General features: G+C 42.9%; 1 protein-coding gene across 1 annotated transcript in view; it reads left to right on the top strand.

The window, feature by feature from the left end:
* The first annotated feature begins 1,614 nt into the window (after positions 1-1,614).
* Positions 1,615-19,639, top strand: part of LOC108683253 (transient receptor potential channel-like) — a 40,134-nt gene continuing 22,109 nt past the window's right edge. The window contains 12 exon segments of the mRNA XM_047883025.1: positions 1,615-1,625; positions 1,815-2,161; positions 9,326-9,471; positions 11,240-11,463; positions 11,465-11,578; positions 12,024-12,154; positions 12,669-12,825; positions 14,253-14,394; positions 15,116-15,287; positions 15,933-16,063; positions 16,173-16,303; positions 19,132-19,401. Coding sequence (XP_047738981.1) covers positions 1,615-1,625; positions 1,815-2,161; positions 9,326-9,471; positions 11,240-11,463; positions 11,465-11,578; positions 12,024-12,154; positions 12,669-12,825; positions 14,253-14,394; positions 15,116-15,287; positions 15,933-16,063; positions 16,173-16,303; positions 19,132-19,401 — 1,976 coding nt within the window.

Genomic DNA, 19,639 nt, shown 5'->3' with positions numbered 1-19,639 from the left:
TGCTTTACAAAAATTGTGTTGATGTTTCATAAAGTACCATGAGATAGGTAACCTACAACTGCAATAAAGATATATTTTATATATTTACTATGTGACTATTTCTATCATAAAATGGTAGTATATATATGCTATTGAAACTGTGTTTAAGAAAATATGACTTTAATTTTGATTAACAAATTTGACAGTAAAGATTTCATTAACTATGATTAGGTACTCAGGCATTAATTTAGGCCAGTATTGTTACTCTGGCTAATCAGTAAATATTATGTCAATCAGTAAATATTATGCCAATCAGTAAATATTGTGTCAATCAGTAAATATTATGCCAATCAGTAAATATTATGCCAATCAGTAAATATTATGCCAATCAGTAAGTATTATGCCAATCAGTAAGTATTATGCCAATCAGTAAATGTTATGCCAATCAGTAAATGTTATGCTAATCAGTAAATGTTATGCCAATCAGTGAATGTTATGCCAATCAGTAAATATCATGCCAATCAGTAAATATCATGCCAATCAGTGAATATCATGTCAATCAGTAAATATCATGCCAATCAGTGAATATCATGTCAATCAGTAAATATCATGCCAATCAGTAAATATCATGCCAATCAGTGAATATCATGTCAATCAGTGAATATCATGTCAATCAGTAAATATCATGCCAATCAGTAAATATCATGCCAATCAGTGAATATCATGCCAATCAGTGAATAGTATTTGGATATTCTGCCAAATTAAGGGATATACGGTATTGCTAAATAATGAATATTGTGATAATTAAGTACATTCTGCTAATTAGTGGATGACATGTTAAATAAAAGATTTAAGACTAAGTAATGAAACTATGATAATTCAATAAATATTCTGAATAAAAGTCAAAGGTATTGACTGAAATGAATGTGAATGTAGGTTTGATACCAGAACCAAATAATTGTACTGAAAAACAGCACCAGAACCATTCATTTGCATAGACCATTTACATTTGTCAGGCGAATGTCATGATGGTAGTTTGTTTATCTACGATTATTTAGATTATTATTATTATGTTATTACTGATATTATAATTATTATTCTTATTAATCTTGTTCTTATTTATGTAATATAATAATGATAAGAATAATTAATATTTTGTTGTCAATGGCACTCCTTCAATGCTGTATATTTTTTGTAGTATCTATAGCTGGTGAGCATATATAAATACATACGGTACTTCGTTGATTGTACATAAATTTTTTACATGATCCAATAGACATTAAATTACTCCCACCACTATACAATCTATTTGCACTGAATGAAAAGAACTATTTAGGTCGTACAAATTTCGTTTGTCGTCTAGCGATAACATTGCATCACGTTCGGCGCACGTTTTGTACGTGTTGTGTTGTACGTGAGTCCGGCACTCACGTACGCGTGTTGTGGCGGTATCTACCTATCAGAAATAGTAACAGGTATCTATGGTATCAATATTGGTGTCCGGTAATTGTGGTATCACAAATGGTATTAGGTATCTCTAATGGTTTGAGATAATTGTGGTATCATAATATTAAAACACTATAGTAACATAAATTATATCGAGTTTCGATGGTATCACAGTTGGTAACAGTTACTATGGTAGCACAGTTGGTAACAGTTACTATGGTATCACAGCTGGTAACAGTTACTATGGTATCACAGTTGTAACAGTTACTATGGTATCACAGTTGGTAACAGTTACTATGGTATCGCAGTTGGTAACAGTTAAAATGGTATCACAGTTGGTAACAGTTACTATGGTATCACTGTTGGTAACAGTTACTATGGTATCACAGTGAGCTCGTCTTCCTCGAAGGCAACCAGTGCGCGGACAACTATGTCCAAACGCTCGAGGATCATCAACTTCCCGTCATCCGCCACCAAATTCGCCGCGGCGCCATCTTCCAACAAGATAATGCCTCAATCCATACGGCGCGCACGACCAATGCCTTCTTCAAGCGTGCCAAAATCCGGGTTATGAACTGGCCAGCCAAGTCCCCCGATCTGAATCCCATTGAGAACGTCTGGGGGTACATGGCTGGGATCGTCTACGCCCGCGGAAAGCAGTATGACACGAAGGAAGAACTCGAGTTGGCCATTCAAGCCGCCCGGTCCAATCTGGGCCCAAAAAAGTTAAGAGATCGTAAGTTCATCAGCCAATCATTGACGGCCTTTCAAACAAAATCCACCAATCATAGATAAGAAAATAGAGCGTTAGTACTTACGTTCACTTAGCGAGTTTTGAAAGTACTATGGCCCCTGGACCCCAACTACCTCCGTAGATTGTCTCAGGGCATGACAAAGCGGTGCTTGTATGTCTACAAAGCCAACGGGTGCAGAAATTATTATAAGATGGCAGAAATTTCTTGATTATATGCGTACAATTTATGACCAGAGAGTGCATTTGAATTTTCAAGGAGTTGAACAATTCTTAGATGACGTTGGTAGATCAAAAAGCAGATTTAGCAAATAATAATATATTAACGACGTTTCGAATGTAGCAACATTCATTTTCAAGTTAAGAGAAGCCAACGGGAAGCATATCGGTCAGTAATTTTTAGTTTTGCAGCTGACGTATGTTTTGTTTTGCCTAAAATGTCAAAGTGTACAAAGTGGGGCTAACCTTTTGCGTCGGTGCAAAAACATGTGTTTTCATTTTCTCCGTTACTAATTACATTTTCACAGCAGTCTATTGTATTTTGATTACTGAGACCAAGACGATTCGTTTGCCACCATTTGCACAATAAAACTGGCAAAACTCGATGTGTTATGATGTTTTAAAGGGGTAGGGCTAACCTTTTGCGTCGGACTGTACTATGGTATCACAGTTGGTAACTGTTACTATGGTATCACAGTTAGTAACAGTTACTATGGTATCACGGTTGGTAACAGTTACTATGGTATCACAGTTGGTAACAGTTACTATATGATATCACAGTTGGTAACAGTTACTATGGTATCACAGTTGGTAACAGTTACTATGGTATCACAGTTGGTAACAGTTACTATGGTATCACGGTTGGTAACAGTTCACGAAAAAATTCACATGTCTCCATAGCTTATTTTTATATATTCATTAAAATAAATATATTCGAATATTTTCTCTATATCACCCTTATATAAAATACACTTCTAAATATACTACTATTTTTCTATTTTTAACTAAAACATTTTGCATAATTTAACGATTTGATTAAACATTTTTATGTGTGGTCGCGTAGAGCAACTGCTCCAAATTTCGCGTTAACAATTCAGTGATGGAGCATACAGTTATACACATACATATACATTATACATTTACGTTCATTGTATGTTAACTCCATGCATCGCTAACCCTAAAATAAGGACCCTATTGTAGCTTAACCTTAACCTCTTCACCCATATAACCCTTCTATCACCCTATTGTAGCTTAACCCTTACCTCTCCCACCCATATAACCCTTCTATCACCCTATTGTAGCTTAACCCTAACCCTTACCACCCACCCATATGACCCTTCTATGACCCTATTGTAGCTTAACCCTAACCCTTACCTCCCCACCCATATAACCCTTCTATGACCCTATTGTAGCTTAACCCTAACCCTTACCTCCCCACCCATATAACCCTACTATGACCCTATTGTAGCTTAACCCTAACCCTTACTTCCCCACCCATATAACCCTTCTATCACCCTATTGTTGTTTAACCCTAACCTTAACCTCCCACCCATATAACCCTTCTATCACCCTATTGTAGCTTAACCCTAACCCTTACCTCCCCACCCATATAACCCTTCTATCACCCTATTGTAGCTTAACCCTAACTTTCCTACCCATATACGGTAACCATAATAGGTACAATATAAATTATAATAAGCATATAGGCATCACCATTATTTTGATATTTTCATCTCTAATTTACCAGTTTCCTAATCAAAATACCCTATCAATATACTTCAAAAATATACTTTATCAATATACCTACTTCAATAATAAACCTTATTTTACCTGTTATCATCTTCGATTTATTAGACCAATCATCAATGATACAATTTATTCTCTGCGCAAATTCCTTCTCCTCATATATACCTCATATATAGACATAATTAATTGTTAATCAAATAATTATTTCCCCGTTTTAAATTAATTATCTATTAAATAATTTCCCTTCACTCCTAAGTTTTACGTAATAACGCTGTATGTAGGCATGGGGGGACTGAAGGGAATTACTTAGTTGCATTAAAAGTAATAAATTATTTTTTATTACTTTCAATGTAATGTTATTATTACATACATTATTATTATACCTACATTAAAATCAATTAATTTATTTTAATTTCCTCATGCATGGGTTAGTTGAAATTTTTCGAATAAGCGGGCGAATTTAAGTGACGGTAAAAAATATTTTCTTACAATTCTCTTAATCAATAAACTATACCTATCTTATAATATACTAATAATAACAATACTATTAAACGCACGAAGCAGCTGGCGACACAACGTACATTTTATTCACATAACGTATATTTTATTATACGATATGCGTATATTTTATTAGACGTATATTTTATCATTATATTTTATTAGCATAACGTACGGTATATTTTATTATACGCATATTTTATTCGCATACGGTAACGTATATTTCATTATACGTATATTTTATTCGCATAACGTATATTTTCTTATACGTACGGTATATTTTATTCGTATAACGTATATTTTATTATACATATATTTTATTCGCATAACTTATATTTTCTTATACGTACGGTATATTTTATTCATACAACGTATATTTTATTATACGTATATTTTATTCGCATAACTTATATTTTCTTATACGTACGGTATATTTTATTCATACAACGTATATTTTATTATACGTATTTTTTATCAGCAAATTATGACCAAGAAATCGCATTCTACGTCGCTTTGGACCCAGATTTGCACGCCCCTGTAAGTTATACTGGCGTTATATGCGCGGTCACGATGCTGCTGTTATAGACGAGATTATAGCGTTGTAATTACACGGCGATATTACGTTGCACTTTGGTGGGGTTATAACGTTGTAATTACACGGCGTTATTACGTTGCACTGTGGTGAGGTTATAACGTTGTAATTACACGGCGTTATTACGTTGCACTCAAGTGAGGTTATAACGTTGTAATTACACAGCGTTATTATGTTGCACTCAAGTGAGGTTATAACGTTGTAATTACACGGCGATATTACGTTGCACTTTCGTGGGGTTATAGCGTTACAGTACAGTGTAATGGCAGCGTTACAGTACAGTGTGATGGCAGCGTTACAGTTACATTTGCGTGTAATGGCAGCGTTATAGTTGAGTGCGATTGTAACGCTCCATGCTTATAATATCACCTCCACACACCGTACAGTTTAGCGTGTACAGTTTAGCGTGTACTGTGTAGACTACGCATTGTAACATGTACAGTGTAACGTGTACAGTGTAACGTTTACAGTGTAACGTGTACAGTGTAAGATGTACAGTGTAACGTGTACAGTAACATGCACAGTTTAACGTGTACAGTGTAACATGCAGTTTAACGTGTACAGTGTAACATGTACAGTGTAATTAACGTGTACAGTGTAACATGTACAGTGTAACGTGTACAGTAACATGCACGGTTTAACATGTACAGTGTAACATGTACAACGTAAATATGTACAGTGTAACGTGTACAGTAACATGCACAGTTTAACATGTACAGTGTAACATGTACAACGTAAATATGTACAGTGTAACGTGTACAGTGTAACGTGTACAGTGTAACATGTACAGTGTAACATGTACAGTGTAACATGTACAGTGTAACATGTACAGTGTAACATGTACAGTGTAACATGTACAGTGTAACATGTACAGTGTAACATGTACAGTGTAACATGTACAGTGTAACATGTACAGTGTAACATGTACAGTGTAACATGTACAGTGTAACATGTACAGTGTAACATGTACAGTGTAACATGTACAGTGTAACATGTACAGCGTAAATATGTACAGTGTAACATATACAGTGTAACATGTACAGTGTAACATGTACAGCGTAAATATGTACAGTGTAACATGTACAGTGTAACATGTACAGTGTAACATGTACAGCGTAAATATGTACAGTGTAACATGTACAGTGTAACATGTACAGTGTAACATGTACAGCGTAAATATGTACAGTGTAACATGTACAGCGTAAATATGTACAGTGTAACATATACAGTGTAACATGTACAATGTAACATGTACAATGTAACATGTACAGTGTAACATGTACAGTGTAACGTGTACAGTGTAACGTGTACAGTGTAACATGTACAGTGTAACGTGTACAGTGTAACATGTACAGTGTAACATGTACAGCGTAAATATGTACAGTGTACATGTACAGCGCAAATATGTACAGTGTACATGTACAGCGTAAATATGTACAGTGTACATGTACAGCGTAAATATGCACAGTGTAACATGTACAGTGTAACGTATACAGTGTACAGCTCCCTGATATCGTGCCAAAAGCCTAAGCGTGGAGGCCAAAAGTTTCGATTTGTCGTCATGCAAGACGCGATCTAATTAAATTTATTTACTAGATAGAGCGTTTTAATTAAATTTACATTGTAGGTTATGCGTTTTAATTAAAGTCTAATCACAGATCGAGCATTTTAATTATTTAAATTGTAGATTAAGCTTTTAAATTAAAATTTAATCGCCGATCGAGCGTTTTAATTAAATTACAACCGTACATTAAGCAATTTAATTAAAATCTAATCAAAGATCGAGCGTTTTAATTAAATTTACATCGTAGATTAGGCTTTTAAAATAAAATTTAATTATAGATCTAGCTTTTTTATCAAACTTAAATCGTACAATAAGCGTTTAAATTAAAATTCAATCGCAGATTGAGCTTTCTGATTATTTTTAAATCTGAGATAAGCGTTTTAACTTCAATTTCATCGCAGATGTGACGTTTTCAATAATCTGATATCGTAGATATGGCTATTTAAATAAATTTAAATCGCAAATCACATGTTTTTCATAAAACAAATTAAGAGTTTGCCTTAAATTAATATCATAGCTTGGTCGTTTTCATTAAAGTTAAATCGTATATTAAGCATTTCATCTGAATTTGAGCAGATTTATTTTGTTGAATAGAGCCTTCAGATGAATTTTTATACTAGATAAATTTCAAATTTTCAATAATATATTTGAATTTTAAATAGATTTAAACTGCGGATTTTAGGCGTTTTAATTAATTGAGCATCGCAAGTCAAATTATTTATTAAATTTATTAAAAATCGCGTTGTTGCAACCCTGGTGGTGTTGCTGCTGCAACCCTGGTGGTGTTGCTGCTGCAACCCTGGTGGTGTTGCTGCAACAACCCTGGTGGTGTTGCTGCTGCAACCCTGGTGGGTGTTGCTGCTACAACCCTGGTGGGTGTTACTTTTGCAACCTTCTGTCATGAATGAGTTTGAACCGTATATTTTTAAACTATTTAACCTTTTTTTTCAACGGTGAAAAAGTGAAATTTATACAATTTATTAACTGTATATATCGATGGCACTTTTTTCATATATCTGTTTAATAAAATATTTTTTCTTACAGATGTTACATTTCGCAAAAATATTTATAGAATCAAATTTAATCTATTTAAAGTCTTCCAATAAATAAGACATTTTTTCATGTCTATATTTTTGTGTACCGATCAGAATTTTGTCAAGACTTGAGAGTGAAAATGATGAATAGTGTACGAGGTAGAATATATAAATTAAATATGAACTTTTAATGCTGATATTACTACGGGATAAATTCCCTTGTAACGAGTTGGAATTTGCGTTGGGCGTTAGCATTCCAGCGTTATGGTGAGTTGCTATAACCCCTTCTAGCTATAACCCTTTCTAACTATAACCCTTTCTAACTCAAACCCTTTCTAACCCAAACCATTTCATAACCCGTCCTCTTTCTCTCCCCAACACTTTCTCATCCTAACCCTTGCCTACCTTATACCTAACCGTGCCCCCCGATTACCCATGCTCCCTATTACCCTAGCCCCCCCATAACCAATGACCCCCATTACTGATGCCTCCCAATACCCATCACCCCCACTATCAATTCCCCCAAGTTACCCATTACCCCCACTGCCCTTTACCCACATTACCCAACACCCCCATTACCCCCACTGCCCTTTATCCCCTTAGAAGTATATTTAATATTGATAACATTATTATTAATATCCAGCAGCCGCGACAACGCCAGGTGATGCATTATTGCTGATTATCTTTTATTAATTGAATAAGGTATATATGATTAGAAGCTTAATTATTAATAATATAATATTAGTATAAATAATATTGATAATATATTAATAATATCCAGCAGCCGCGACAACGCTAGGTGATGCATTATTGCTGATTATCTTTTATTAATTAAATTAATATATGATTATTCCTTTGATTGATAGTTTTATTAATTAAATTAATACATGATTGATATGAACCTCCATTTTGATTGATATTAATATAATAGTAGTATAATTAATATTAATAATTTATTAATAATTTATTATTAATATTAATAACAGTAATATATAAATAATATATACCGTACTCATTAATAGTATATTTAAAAACCAATACATTAATGAGTTATTACTTGGTATAACTCTACTGGTGATATCACTATTACCTTCAATTTAATGCTGCTGGTAAATGTGATGGTGCTTATCATATAAATGTTATTAATGTAACTTTACGGGTTTAGTTATTTGTGGTTATTAGGGTAATTAAGCAGTTGTTATAACTAATGTATGTTTTTAATTCATTTTGTTTTCCAGTTACTTCCTTTTAATTGCTTACTAATTTTCTCAGTTCATTACTCCCATTATTACTGTTAATTCATTACCCTAACATTAATTTTAGTTGATTATCTCCATAATTACTCTCAGTTCAATACCCCATTATTACTTTAAATCCCACTATCACTTTCACTTTTTACCCACATTATTACATTCAGTTCATTACCAACCCTTATTATGTTCGCTTAATTACCCCATTATTCACCTCATCACCCCCATAATCTGCTGCTGCAGGCAGCTGTGGCAGTATCACTGGGATGGTGGCTAATTCATGGCCCCCATTATTCAGTTCATTACCCCCATTATGCAGTTTATTACCCCCATTATTCAGTTCATTACCCCCATTATGCAGTTTATTACCCCCATTATTCAGTTAATTAACCCCATTATTCAGTTCATTACCCCCATTATTCACTTCATTACCCCCATTATTCAGTTCATTACCCCATTATTCAGTTCATTACCCCTGGGACGGGTCCCCCGCCACCCTGCGGGGGGCGGACGAGCCCCTGTGGTCCCCCTCCCGCCACACCCACCTCCTGCCCACCGACGCTTACGGCACCATCGAGTTCCTGGGCACCTCCGTGCCCACCAAGGCTCAGGTGGGTCATGGATGGGGCCCCACTCACCACCGGGCCCCACTTACCACACTCAGTGAGTGGCCCCACTCACCACGGGGCCAGGGTGGTGGGGGTAACATTGAACGTGACTACCGTGTGGCTGTATGTCCTCAGTTGGACCATCTGTTGTCCTCAGCTGGGCCAGCTGAGGTCCTCAGTTGGGCCAGCTTATGACCTCAGTTGGGCCATCTGATGTCCTCATTTGGTCCAGCTGATGTAAAATGCTGCTGCCACTTACCAAGAGTAGTGACACACAACCGGAAGATCCCAGACATTGTTCAAAATTGTTTTCTTTTGTTTTCTTACTGTTGTTACAGTCGTTTCTTAATTATCGTATCTCCTCTATTAGTGTCTCCTTCGGCAAGGCGTTGAACTCTGACCTGTCCCGAAGAGTCTGAACTCTGGCCACAGCTCGGTTATTAACCCTCTACCGCCGCATGTCACTCTCCGGGAATATAACTTTCAACTTAAATTATACGTAAACTATTGAGAGTAGCAACCTGAGGACGTTTGTATACGCAACAGAGAACATTTTAAAGTTGTCGTACGTGGTAGCAACCATCAGTGCAAGTCATTTTGCGCTCACTAGCAACGTATCCTTTTTGGGAAGTAGGCTTGTGACAATATTGCTCCGGTTACTCATGTCAGGCGGTAGAGGGTTAAATGGGACTATCCGGCACAGTCTCGCATTTTTTTTGTTATGATGTGTCACAATCTTGAAGGTCTCAAAGGTCTAAATTTCAAAGATTGGGGCCAGTCCGGTAATCATGTTCCAAGTGTACATTATGATGTACATCTCCCTTCTTCTCTCCAGTGAGTACAGTCCCAGGTGTTTCAACCTGTCCCAGATCTCGCTGATCCTGCACGTGAAGGTCCGCTGGACTGCATTCAATTGCCGCACTGCGCTCGCCTTGAGCGGTGCCCAAAGCTGGCAGCAGTACTAGAGTTGAGAGCACGTAGGCTCTGAAAGAGTGTAATCATTAGCACCGCTTCTCTTGTTCGGAATGTCCGCCAGGGTTGTTGTACTGTTACTTATCCGCTGTCTGCTTCGCGCAACTTTTTCCTCGATGTTGTCTTCCAACTTAGCTTTTGTACTCATTAACACTGCGAGAACAAGTTGCTTTTCTCAATTTCTGCGCCTACTGATGTCAAGCTGCGATTCAACATCCCGATCTCTGTGCCAACTCTGTATCTCATTGGGTGTACCCAATGAGATCTCATTGGGTTAGATCTCTGTATCTCATTACTTGGAACTTGGTCCCGTTGAATTGTATTTTATTCCCTAGGACTTCTTATTCTTATTCATAGATTGTTGACAAGTCATCCTGTTACCTTCCGCAGGCATAGTCGCCTGCGATGGATGGTCGCGTCGCGGCACGATTGGTGCTTTACTATTTTCGCTTTACTATTTATTTGTTAATTTTTCGCTGGTATGTATTTTATATTGACGTGCTTCAACATTTGGGTGATGATGATGATGGTGATGGGGTTTGTGGGTGCGATGCTTTACCATTTTCTATTCTATTTATATGTTTTCTAATATTATTTATTTTTTCTATTCCCACTCTAGAATATTTTTTCGTCAAAATAATATATTGACGTGCTTCACCATTTACTATTTCCTTTATTATTACACTTTACTATTTTCTATTGACATGCCAATCTTTAATATTTTTTATTTAATTCCCTGGAGTAATTAATTAATTAATTAATTAATTAATGGAGTAATTAATTAATTACTGAATTTCAGTTCATCCGGCTAGCCCATGACACGCGGCCAGACCTCATCATAGACCTGCTGACGCGGGAGTGGGGTCTGGGTCTGCCCAAGCTCCTGATCACAGTGCAGGGCGGCAAGACCAACTTCGACCTGCAGCCCAAGCTCAAGAAGGTCATCAGGAAGGGTCTAGCCAAGGCTGCCAAGACCACCGGGGCATGGGTCTTCACGGCGGGGACNGCGGGTGCGGGGGGGAGGGGGGCGGGTGGTGAGTGTGGGGATCGCCCCCTGGGGGATCGTGGAGCGACGGCACGACCTCGTGGGGAGGAACAGGGAGCTACCCTACCTCCCCATCACCACCCCCCGCTCCAGGTGAGTGGGGTCTAACCCCATGGTCCTACCTCCCCATCACGACCCCCCGCTCCAGGTGAATGGGGTCTATGCTCCGCGCTCCAGGGGAGAGGGGTCTAACCCCACGCTCCAGGTGAGTGGGGTCTAACCCTTCAGGTGAGTGGGGTCTAACCCCTGTTCTTCACTCCTACTTCCTGTTGCAGGTTCTCTGCTCTCAACAGTCATCACTCCTACTTCCTGTTGCAGGTTCATCACTCCTACTTCCTGTTGCAGGTTCGCTGCTCTCAACAGTCATCACTCCTACTTCTGTCTCTTATACACATCTAGATGTGTATAAGAGACAGGCTCTCAACAGTCATCACTCCTACTTCCTGTTGCAGGTTCTCTGCTCTCAACAGTCATCACTCCTACTTCCTGTTGCAGGTTCGCTGCTCTCAACAGTCATCACTCCTACTTCCTGTTGCAGGTTCGCTGCTCTCAACAGTCATCACTCCTACTTCCTGTTGGTCGACAACGGCACGGCGGGCAAGTACGGCGCTGAGCTTCTGTTGCGGCGACGCCTCGAGAACTACGTCAGCAAACAGCGCATCCACGCACGTACGGCCCTGTTGTCTTGTTGTCCTGTTGTCTGTTGTCCTGTTGTCCAGTTTTCCTGTTATCCTGTTGTCCAGTTGTCCTGTTATCCTGTTGTCCTGTTGTCAGGTGTTGTCCTGTTGTTGGATAAACCCTAGCTTCCCTAACAAAATTTGGGGTATGCTTCAGCCTCCGCCCCAGAGTTGGTATGTTCGCGTTAGAGTTATTCTGGGTCAATTGGCCAACTGATCGCAATCAGCGTCTAGTCAGAACCTCCTGGCCGACTTTATGGTCTCCTGAGAGTAGGGCAAGAGTTGGCAGAATCCTCTCAGTCCCCTCACCAGGCTCTGGTAGCTGTCTGATTCGGGGACCGGAATGTAGAGATCATTAAGCGGACATAGAGAAGCTGATTTACGTCGGTCCGAGTCCTAGGCGGTGCCTAATTCAGGGTCGCCACCAACTAAAAATTTTGATAGGGTTCTAACCCCCACACCCTCCCTAGCCCCCTAACTTCACATAACCCCCCTAACCCCCACAGGAGGGGGGCTGGTGACCCCCGTGGTGTGCGTGGTCATAGAGGGGGGACCGGCCACCATCAGACAGGTGCTGGAGTACGTCACGGACTCGCCGCCCGTGCCCGTCATCGTCTGTGACGGGACGGGCCGGGCCGCTGACATCCTCTCCTTCGTCTACAAGTGCCTCGAGGACGGCAGGTACGGGCACGGGCACGGGTACGGGCACCGGGCGCCAGGTACGGCTACGGGCACCTGGTACGGGCACGGGCACCTGGTACGGGCACCTGGTACCTGGTTTGGGCACCTGGTACGGGCATGGGCACCTGATACGGGCACCTGGTACGGGCACCTGGTACCTGATATGGGCACCTGGTATGGGCATGGGCTCCTGATACGGGCACCTGGTACGGGCACGGGCACCTGGTACGGGTACCTGGCACGGGCATGGGCACCTGGTACGGGTACCTGGTACGGGCACGGGCACCTGGTACGGGTACCTGGTACGGGCATTACCTGGTACGGGCACGGGCACCTGGTACGGGTACCTGGTACGGGCACGGGCACCTGGTACGGGTACCTGGTACGGGCATGGGCACCTGGTACGGGCACGAGCACCTGGTACGGTCACGGGCACCTGGTACGGGCACGTGCACCTGGTGCGGGCACGGGCACCTGGTACGGGCACGGGCACCTAGTACGGGCACGGGCACATTTTTTAGTGCAACTTTCGTACGGGGATGATTTCAGAATTCAGAAGGCAATCAAAGTAATACCATTTGGTATCATTAGTGTGTGTTTCAGACGTATACAGCCCCAGGCCACGCTGAGGGGTAACCTATCCCCCCAACACGTTGACTTACCTAAACTTTTATGTTATAATATAAAGATAATTCTATTTATATTATTTATAATATATTATGTAACGTTTTTTATATGAAAACACATATATTTTTTGATAACCACGATGATGAATAGGTGATAACTAATAACCAATGATAATCGATCACACAATGATAATAGGTGATAACTAATATCTAATGATAATCGATCACCACAATGCTAATAGATAACTAATATCTAATGATAATTGATAACCACAAAGATAAATAGGTGATAACTAACAACCCCCCCAGGCTGGGGGCACCAGGCACGGGCGTGTTCGAGCACGTGCGCGGCGTCGTCATCGCGAACAATAATAATTGATAACTACAATAATAATTGATTATTACAGTGATAATAGATCAGTACATTGACAATAAATGATAACTAATAACCCCCCAGGCTGGGGGTGCCGGGCAAGGGCGTGTTCGAGCACGTGCGCGGCGTGGTGGTCGCGAACAATAATAGATAACTACAACAATAATCGATAACTACAATGATAATAGATAACCATTATGATAATAGATAACCACAATGATAATAGGTAACTAATAACCCCCCAGGCTGGGGGTGCCGGGCAAGGGCGTGTTCGAGCACGTGCGGGGCGTGGTGGTCGCGAACAATAATAGATAACTACAACAATAATCGATAACTACAATGATAAATAATAACCATAATGATAATAGATAACCACAATGATAATAGATAACTAATAACAAAATTTATAGGCTGGGGGTGCCGGGCACGGGCGTGTTCGAGCACGTGCGGGGCGTGGTGGTGGCGACGCTGCAGCGCGAGTTTGACCTCCGGCAGGAGCAGGCGGAGAAGCTCTTCTCCGAGGTGCTGCAGTGTGTCCGCAAGCAGCAGCTGGTGGGTAACTAGTGGTAACTAGTGTGTGGTGGGCCGAGAAGCTCTTCTCTGAGGTGCTGCAGTGTGTCCGCAAGCAGCAGCTGGTGGGTAACTAGTGGGTAAATAGTGGATAGGAACTCTGGCTCAGCTGGTCAGTAGGTAACTAGTGTGTAACTAGAGTGTAACTAGTGGAAACTAGTGTTTGATTCAGCTGGCTAGTGCGTAACTAGTGTGTAGTGGGACGTAACTAGTGTGTCCTTATGTCAAGTTTCGGACATCTTCCTCCGTGGCCATGCTGATGCGCCTCCTTCGTCGTCCTCCGCCGAACGAATACTGTTTTCTGTTATCATATGACAGATGGCCTTATACCATCTGTATAAGATGACAGATGGTATATCAACATCTCTGCCGTCAGATGACAGTGTTCCGGCTGACAGAGGAGGCAGAGCTGGACCAGACAGTACTGTCACTCCTGTCTCTGCTGTCAGATGACAGTGTTCCGGCTGACAGGTGGCCTTATATATCAACCTTTTTGCCGTCAGATGACAGTGTTCCGGCTGACAGAGGGGGCAGAGCTGGACCAGACAGTACTGTCACTCCTGTCTCTGCCGTCAGATGACAGTGTTCCGGCTGACAGGTGGCCTTATATATCAACCTTTTTGCCGTCAGATGACAGTGTTCCGGCTGACAGAGGGGGCAGAGCTGGACCAGACAGTACTGTCACTCCTGTCTCTGCCGTCAGATGACAGTGTTCCGGCTGACAGAGGGGGCAGAGCTGGACCAGACAGTTCTGTCAGCGCTGCTGAGGTCCCACAGTCTCAGTGACCCGGAGAAGCTGTCGCTGGCGCTCACGTGGAACCGCGTGGACATCGCCAGGACGCACGTCTTCAACGAGGACGTCGCGTGGTCGCAAGGTTATTATTATTATTGCTTTAGGGTTACTGCTTTCCATGAAGGTTATGCCTTCCTTAAGGTTAGTGCCTTCCTTAGGGTTATGGCCTTTAAGTTATTGCCTCAATGTTAGGTTATTGCCTAAAGGTTATTGCCTCATTGTAAGGTTATTGCTCAATGTTAGGTTATTGCCTAAGGTTGTTGCGTTCGTTAAGGTTATTGCTCCAATAATTACCCTGTTTCAACTTTTGATATGTTATACCTAGATTATGACGCTGGTCATTATAATTTTCATTCCGGAGTTGTACCCGATGACTCCGTGCCCCCAGTTGTGTACCCGATAACTCCGTGCCCCCAGTCGTGTACCCGATGACCCCGTGCCCCAGTTGTGTACCCGATGACACCAGTCATGTACCCGATGACCCCAGTCATGTACCCGATGACCCCAGCCGTGTACCCAATGACCCCAGCCGTGTACCTAATGACCCCAGCTATGTACACAATGACCCCAGCCGTGTACCCACTGACCCCCTGCCTCAGACGTGTACCCAATGACCCAAGCCATGTACCCGATGACCCTAGTTGTACCCGATGACACCAGTTGTACCCGATGACCCCAGCCATGTACCCAATGACCCCAGTTGTACCCCATGACCTCCATGCCCCAGGTGCCCTGGAGCTGGCTATGATGGACGCGCTGGTGCACGACAGGATCGAGTTCGTGAAGCTGCTGCTGGAGCAGGGCGTGACCATGACCAAGTTCCTGACCATACAGCGCCTCGAGGACCTATACAATGCTGTGTGTTATGTTCTTGTACTAGGGCTGGGTGTTGTGTATTGTATTCTTTATATCTAATGTAATATAATGGTTCTGTCTTATTTTTGGTAGGTTAATTCTTCTTAGGTAGTTCACAATACCCCCTGTTGACATAAGCCCTCCATGCCCCCCACAAAACCCCCTGCCCCCCCCAAACCTGTCTCTTNACACGTTGCCTAACGTGGGACTAGTCATCAACAGGCTGATGGGGGGCGCCTTCAGGTGACTAGGGGGGCAGCAGGTGACTGGGGTGCCTTCAGGTGACTAGGGGGGGCAGCAGGTGACTAAGGGTGCCTTCAGGTGACTAGGGGGGGCAGCAGATGACTAGAGGCGCCTTCAGGTTGTTGTTAATTACCCGGGACCGCTGCTCGGCGGCGCCCACGACGAGGCGGCGGCTCCGGGGGAGGAGGGGGGAGCGGAGGTTCCGCTCCAAAGATGTCAGCGAAGGATGGGAGCGAGGAGAGGAAAGCCGCAGCCGGTCCAGGGTTAGACCAGAGGTCCAGTGGGGTTAGCGAGGTGGGATGCGAAGGGCAGCTTAAGAGATGATGAGCGGTGTGGTCCATAGTGCCGCACTCAGGGCAGAGTGGGCTGTTGGCTGCACCGATGCGAGCAAGGTACGAGTTGAGTAGCGAAGAGTAGCCAGAGCGGAGCTGGGAAAGGGCGCTTCTGGCCGCCCTGGGGAGGGAAAGCTCGCTGGACGAGACAGTGGGGGCAGGGGTCAGCAGCACCTTGTTGGGAGCTGCAGAGGCCAGGTAGAATGAGACATCAGAGCTGTGCAGGGTGCTGAGGGCAGCGGAGTAGGTGTCGGGGGGGAGGGATCCCTCTTCCAGCAGGTGAGAGACCGAAGGGAGGAAGTGGGACTGAAGCGTGTGCTTCATGGGACGGGGCCCTGATGTCTGGGTGATAATAGGGTAGCTGGGATGGTGTGGTCGAAGGGCACTGGCAAGGAACTGTGAGCAGAGTAGAGAGAGGTGGTCGGCCAAGGGTAAGAGCTCAGCTTCGCTGTTCAGGTGGGCAGCTGAGGCCATTAGAAGAGATCCCGTGGCTATGCGGAGGGCAGAGTTTTGAATGGTTTGCAGCTTGGAGATTGCCGAGGGAGAGGCGTTAAGGAACCACACTGGGGCAGCGTAGGTGTTGAGAGACTTTATAAGAGTCTTGAAAGTCACCAAGAGGGTTTCCTTCTGCTGTCCCCAGCTGGTTCCGGCAAGGGATTTGAGGATGTTGAGGCGCGGGCGGGCGCTCTGACATATCGCAGCGATGTGAGGCGAGAAGGTGAATTGGGGGTTGAATGTGACCCCGAGGATCTTCGGGGTTCGACAAAGTGGAAAGTCGGACCCCTCCCAGCTGACTTAAGGGTCTGTTTGTGATTGATGGGTGTCGGAGGTGAAGAGGGTAGTGTGGGATTTGGGGATAGACACCAGTAACCCCTTCCGACGAGCCCATGCAGCCACATCGGAGGAGTGGGAGAAGAGGACTGCAGACGCGTCGGCGATCTGCACGGTATCCGCAGCGGCTGTGAAGTCGTCCGCATAGGAGGTGATTAGAGGGGCGGATTGGGGGAAGTCTGAGACATAGGAGTTAAAGAGGACGGGCGAGATGACGGAGCCTTGTGGGACACCAGCGAGGACCGGACGTGGGGAGGAGATGCAGCTATTGTAGGAGCACCTGGCTGTCCTGCCTCTGATGTAGCAGATCAGCCAGCGGGTGATATTGGCGTGGAGGGGGGTGGTGGCGATGTGAGAGATGAGCTGGGCGTGAGGCACGGTGTCGAAAGCCTTGCTGAAGTCAATGGCCATCGCTATTGTCCTGGTTGGTGGGCGAGGCTGGTAGAAGCCTATAGCTATGGCCTGGGTTAGAGGAAGTAGAGCAGACGTTGTGGAGTGGAGGGAGCGGAAACCGTGCTGGGAGTCCGCCAGTGGAAGTGCAGCATTGAGGGAGGGGAGGAGCAGACGCTCCAACACCTTTACAGATGGGCACAGGAGGCAGATGGGTCGGTATGAGGAGCTTATGGACGGAGGTTTGCCCGGCTTTGGGATGGCAATGATTGTGGCTGACTTCCAGATGGCAGGGATGTCGGCCTTGGCAAGGGACAGGTTGAAAAGTTCGGTGAGGTACTGGATGCCTCTGGGACCCAGATGACGGATAGTGAGGAGGATAGTGAGGAAGTCCGGGCCGGTGGTAGTAGAGGTACCCGAGCTCCAAACTTAATGTCTGGTCTGATCCGGAGTGAAGGCGGGGGGTGTGTCGGAGAGAGGATTGCGGCGCTTGATGCCTCTGTAGGTGGACCTGCTGGAGGGGTCACGTTGGTGGTGGGGAACCAGCGTAAATTGGCGGCAGAAGGAAGAGGCTATAATATGGTCTGCGGTGACATGAGAGTTGTTGAAGGAAATGGGTTGGTTGGGGGCTTGACTGGCTGATTTGCCGGAGAGGGAGCGCCGGAGCGACCAGAATTTGGTTGGATTCCTCTGCAAGTTGGTGGGACTGGATTTCAGGTGACTAGGGGCGCCTTCAGGTGACTAGGGGCGCCTTCAGGTAACTAGGTAACTGGCCGCCTAGGTAACTAGGTAACTGGCCGCCTTCAGGTAACTAGGGCCGCCTTCAGGTAACAAGGGGCGCCTTCAGGTAACTAGGGGTGCCTTCAGGTAACTAGGGGCGCATTCAGGTGACTAGGGGCAATTCTTTTTTATATTGAAATACTTTTATCACAATTTTAAAAGTTAATTTATAATAAATGTATTAATTAATCTAATTAAGGTACGAATTTAGATTATAAATATTTTTTTTTTCAGGTACTAATTGTACTGCTGATGCGAATTAAGAATATAAATAATAAATGAATAAATATGAATATAAATAAATAATTATTTTTCATCTCAGGCCGTAATTAATTAATGATACGAATTAAGAATATAAATAATAAATGAATAAATAAAAATAAATAATTATTTTTTTCATCTCAGGCCGTAATTAATTAATGATACGAATTAAGAATATAAATAATAAATGAATAAATATGAATATAATTAAATAATTATTTATTTATATCTCAGGTCGACGTACACGCGTCGCAAGTTCCGCAACACGTACCACGCCCTGCAGAAGAAGGGCGGCGCCCCTGGGGCATGTCGGTATGGGGGCGGCGCCCCTGGGTCATGTTATGGGGGCGGCGCCCCTGGCTCCCAACGCATGGGGAGCACCCACCGCCCCTCCCCACACCCCCAGCAGTCCCCATACAAGTCCCTGGCTGCGTCCCTTGACCACAACTCTGCCCACGCCAGTCCCCAGCACGGCCCCAACCTGCTGGGGGCCGCCCTATACAGGTAATTCTAATTGATAATTACATTTTTAATTAAATTAGAATTAAAAATTTCATTTAAATTTATTTACTATTATTCATTAATTATTTTATTTAAATTTAGGGAATTTAAAATTTTTAGGTAAATTAAATTACCAATAAAAATAAATTGGTCATTTATTTATTATTTGTTTATTTATTAATTTATTTAAATTTTGCGAATTTGAAATTTTTAATTATATAAATTACCAATTAGGTTAAAT

The sequence above is a fragment of the Hyalella azteca genome, unplaced genomic scaffold (assembly GCF_000764305.2).
Source record: "Hyalella azteca isolate HAZT.00-mixed unplaced genomic scaffold, Hazt_2.0.2 contig11821, whole genome shotgun sequence".
NCBI lineage: Eukaryota > Metazoa > Arthropoda > Malacostraca > Amphipoda > Hyalellidae > Hyalella > Hyalella azteca.
This window is presented reverse-complemented; position numbering and strand designations above follow the sequence as displayed.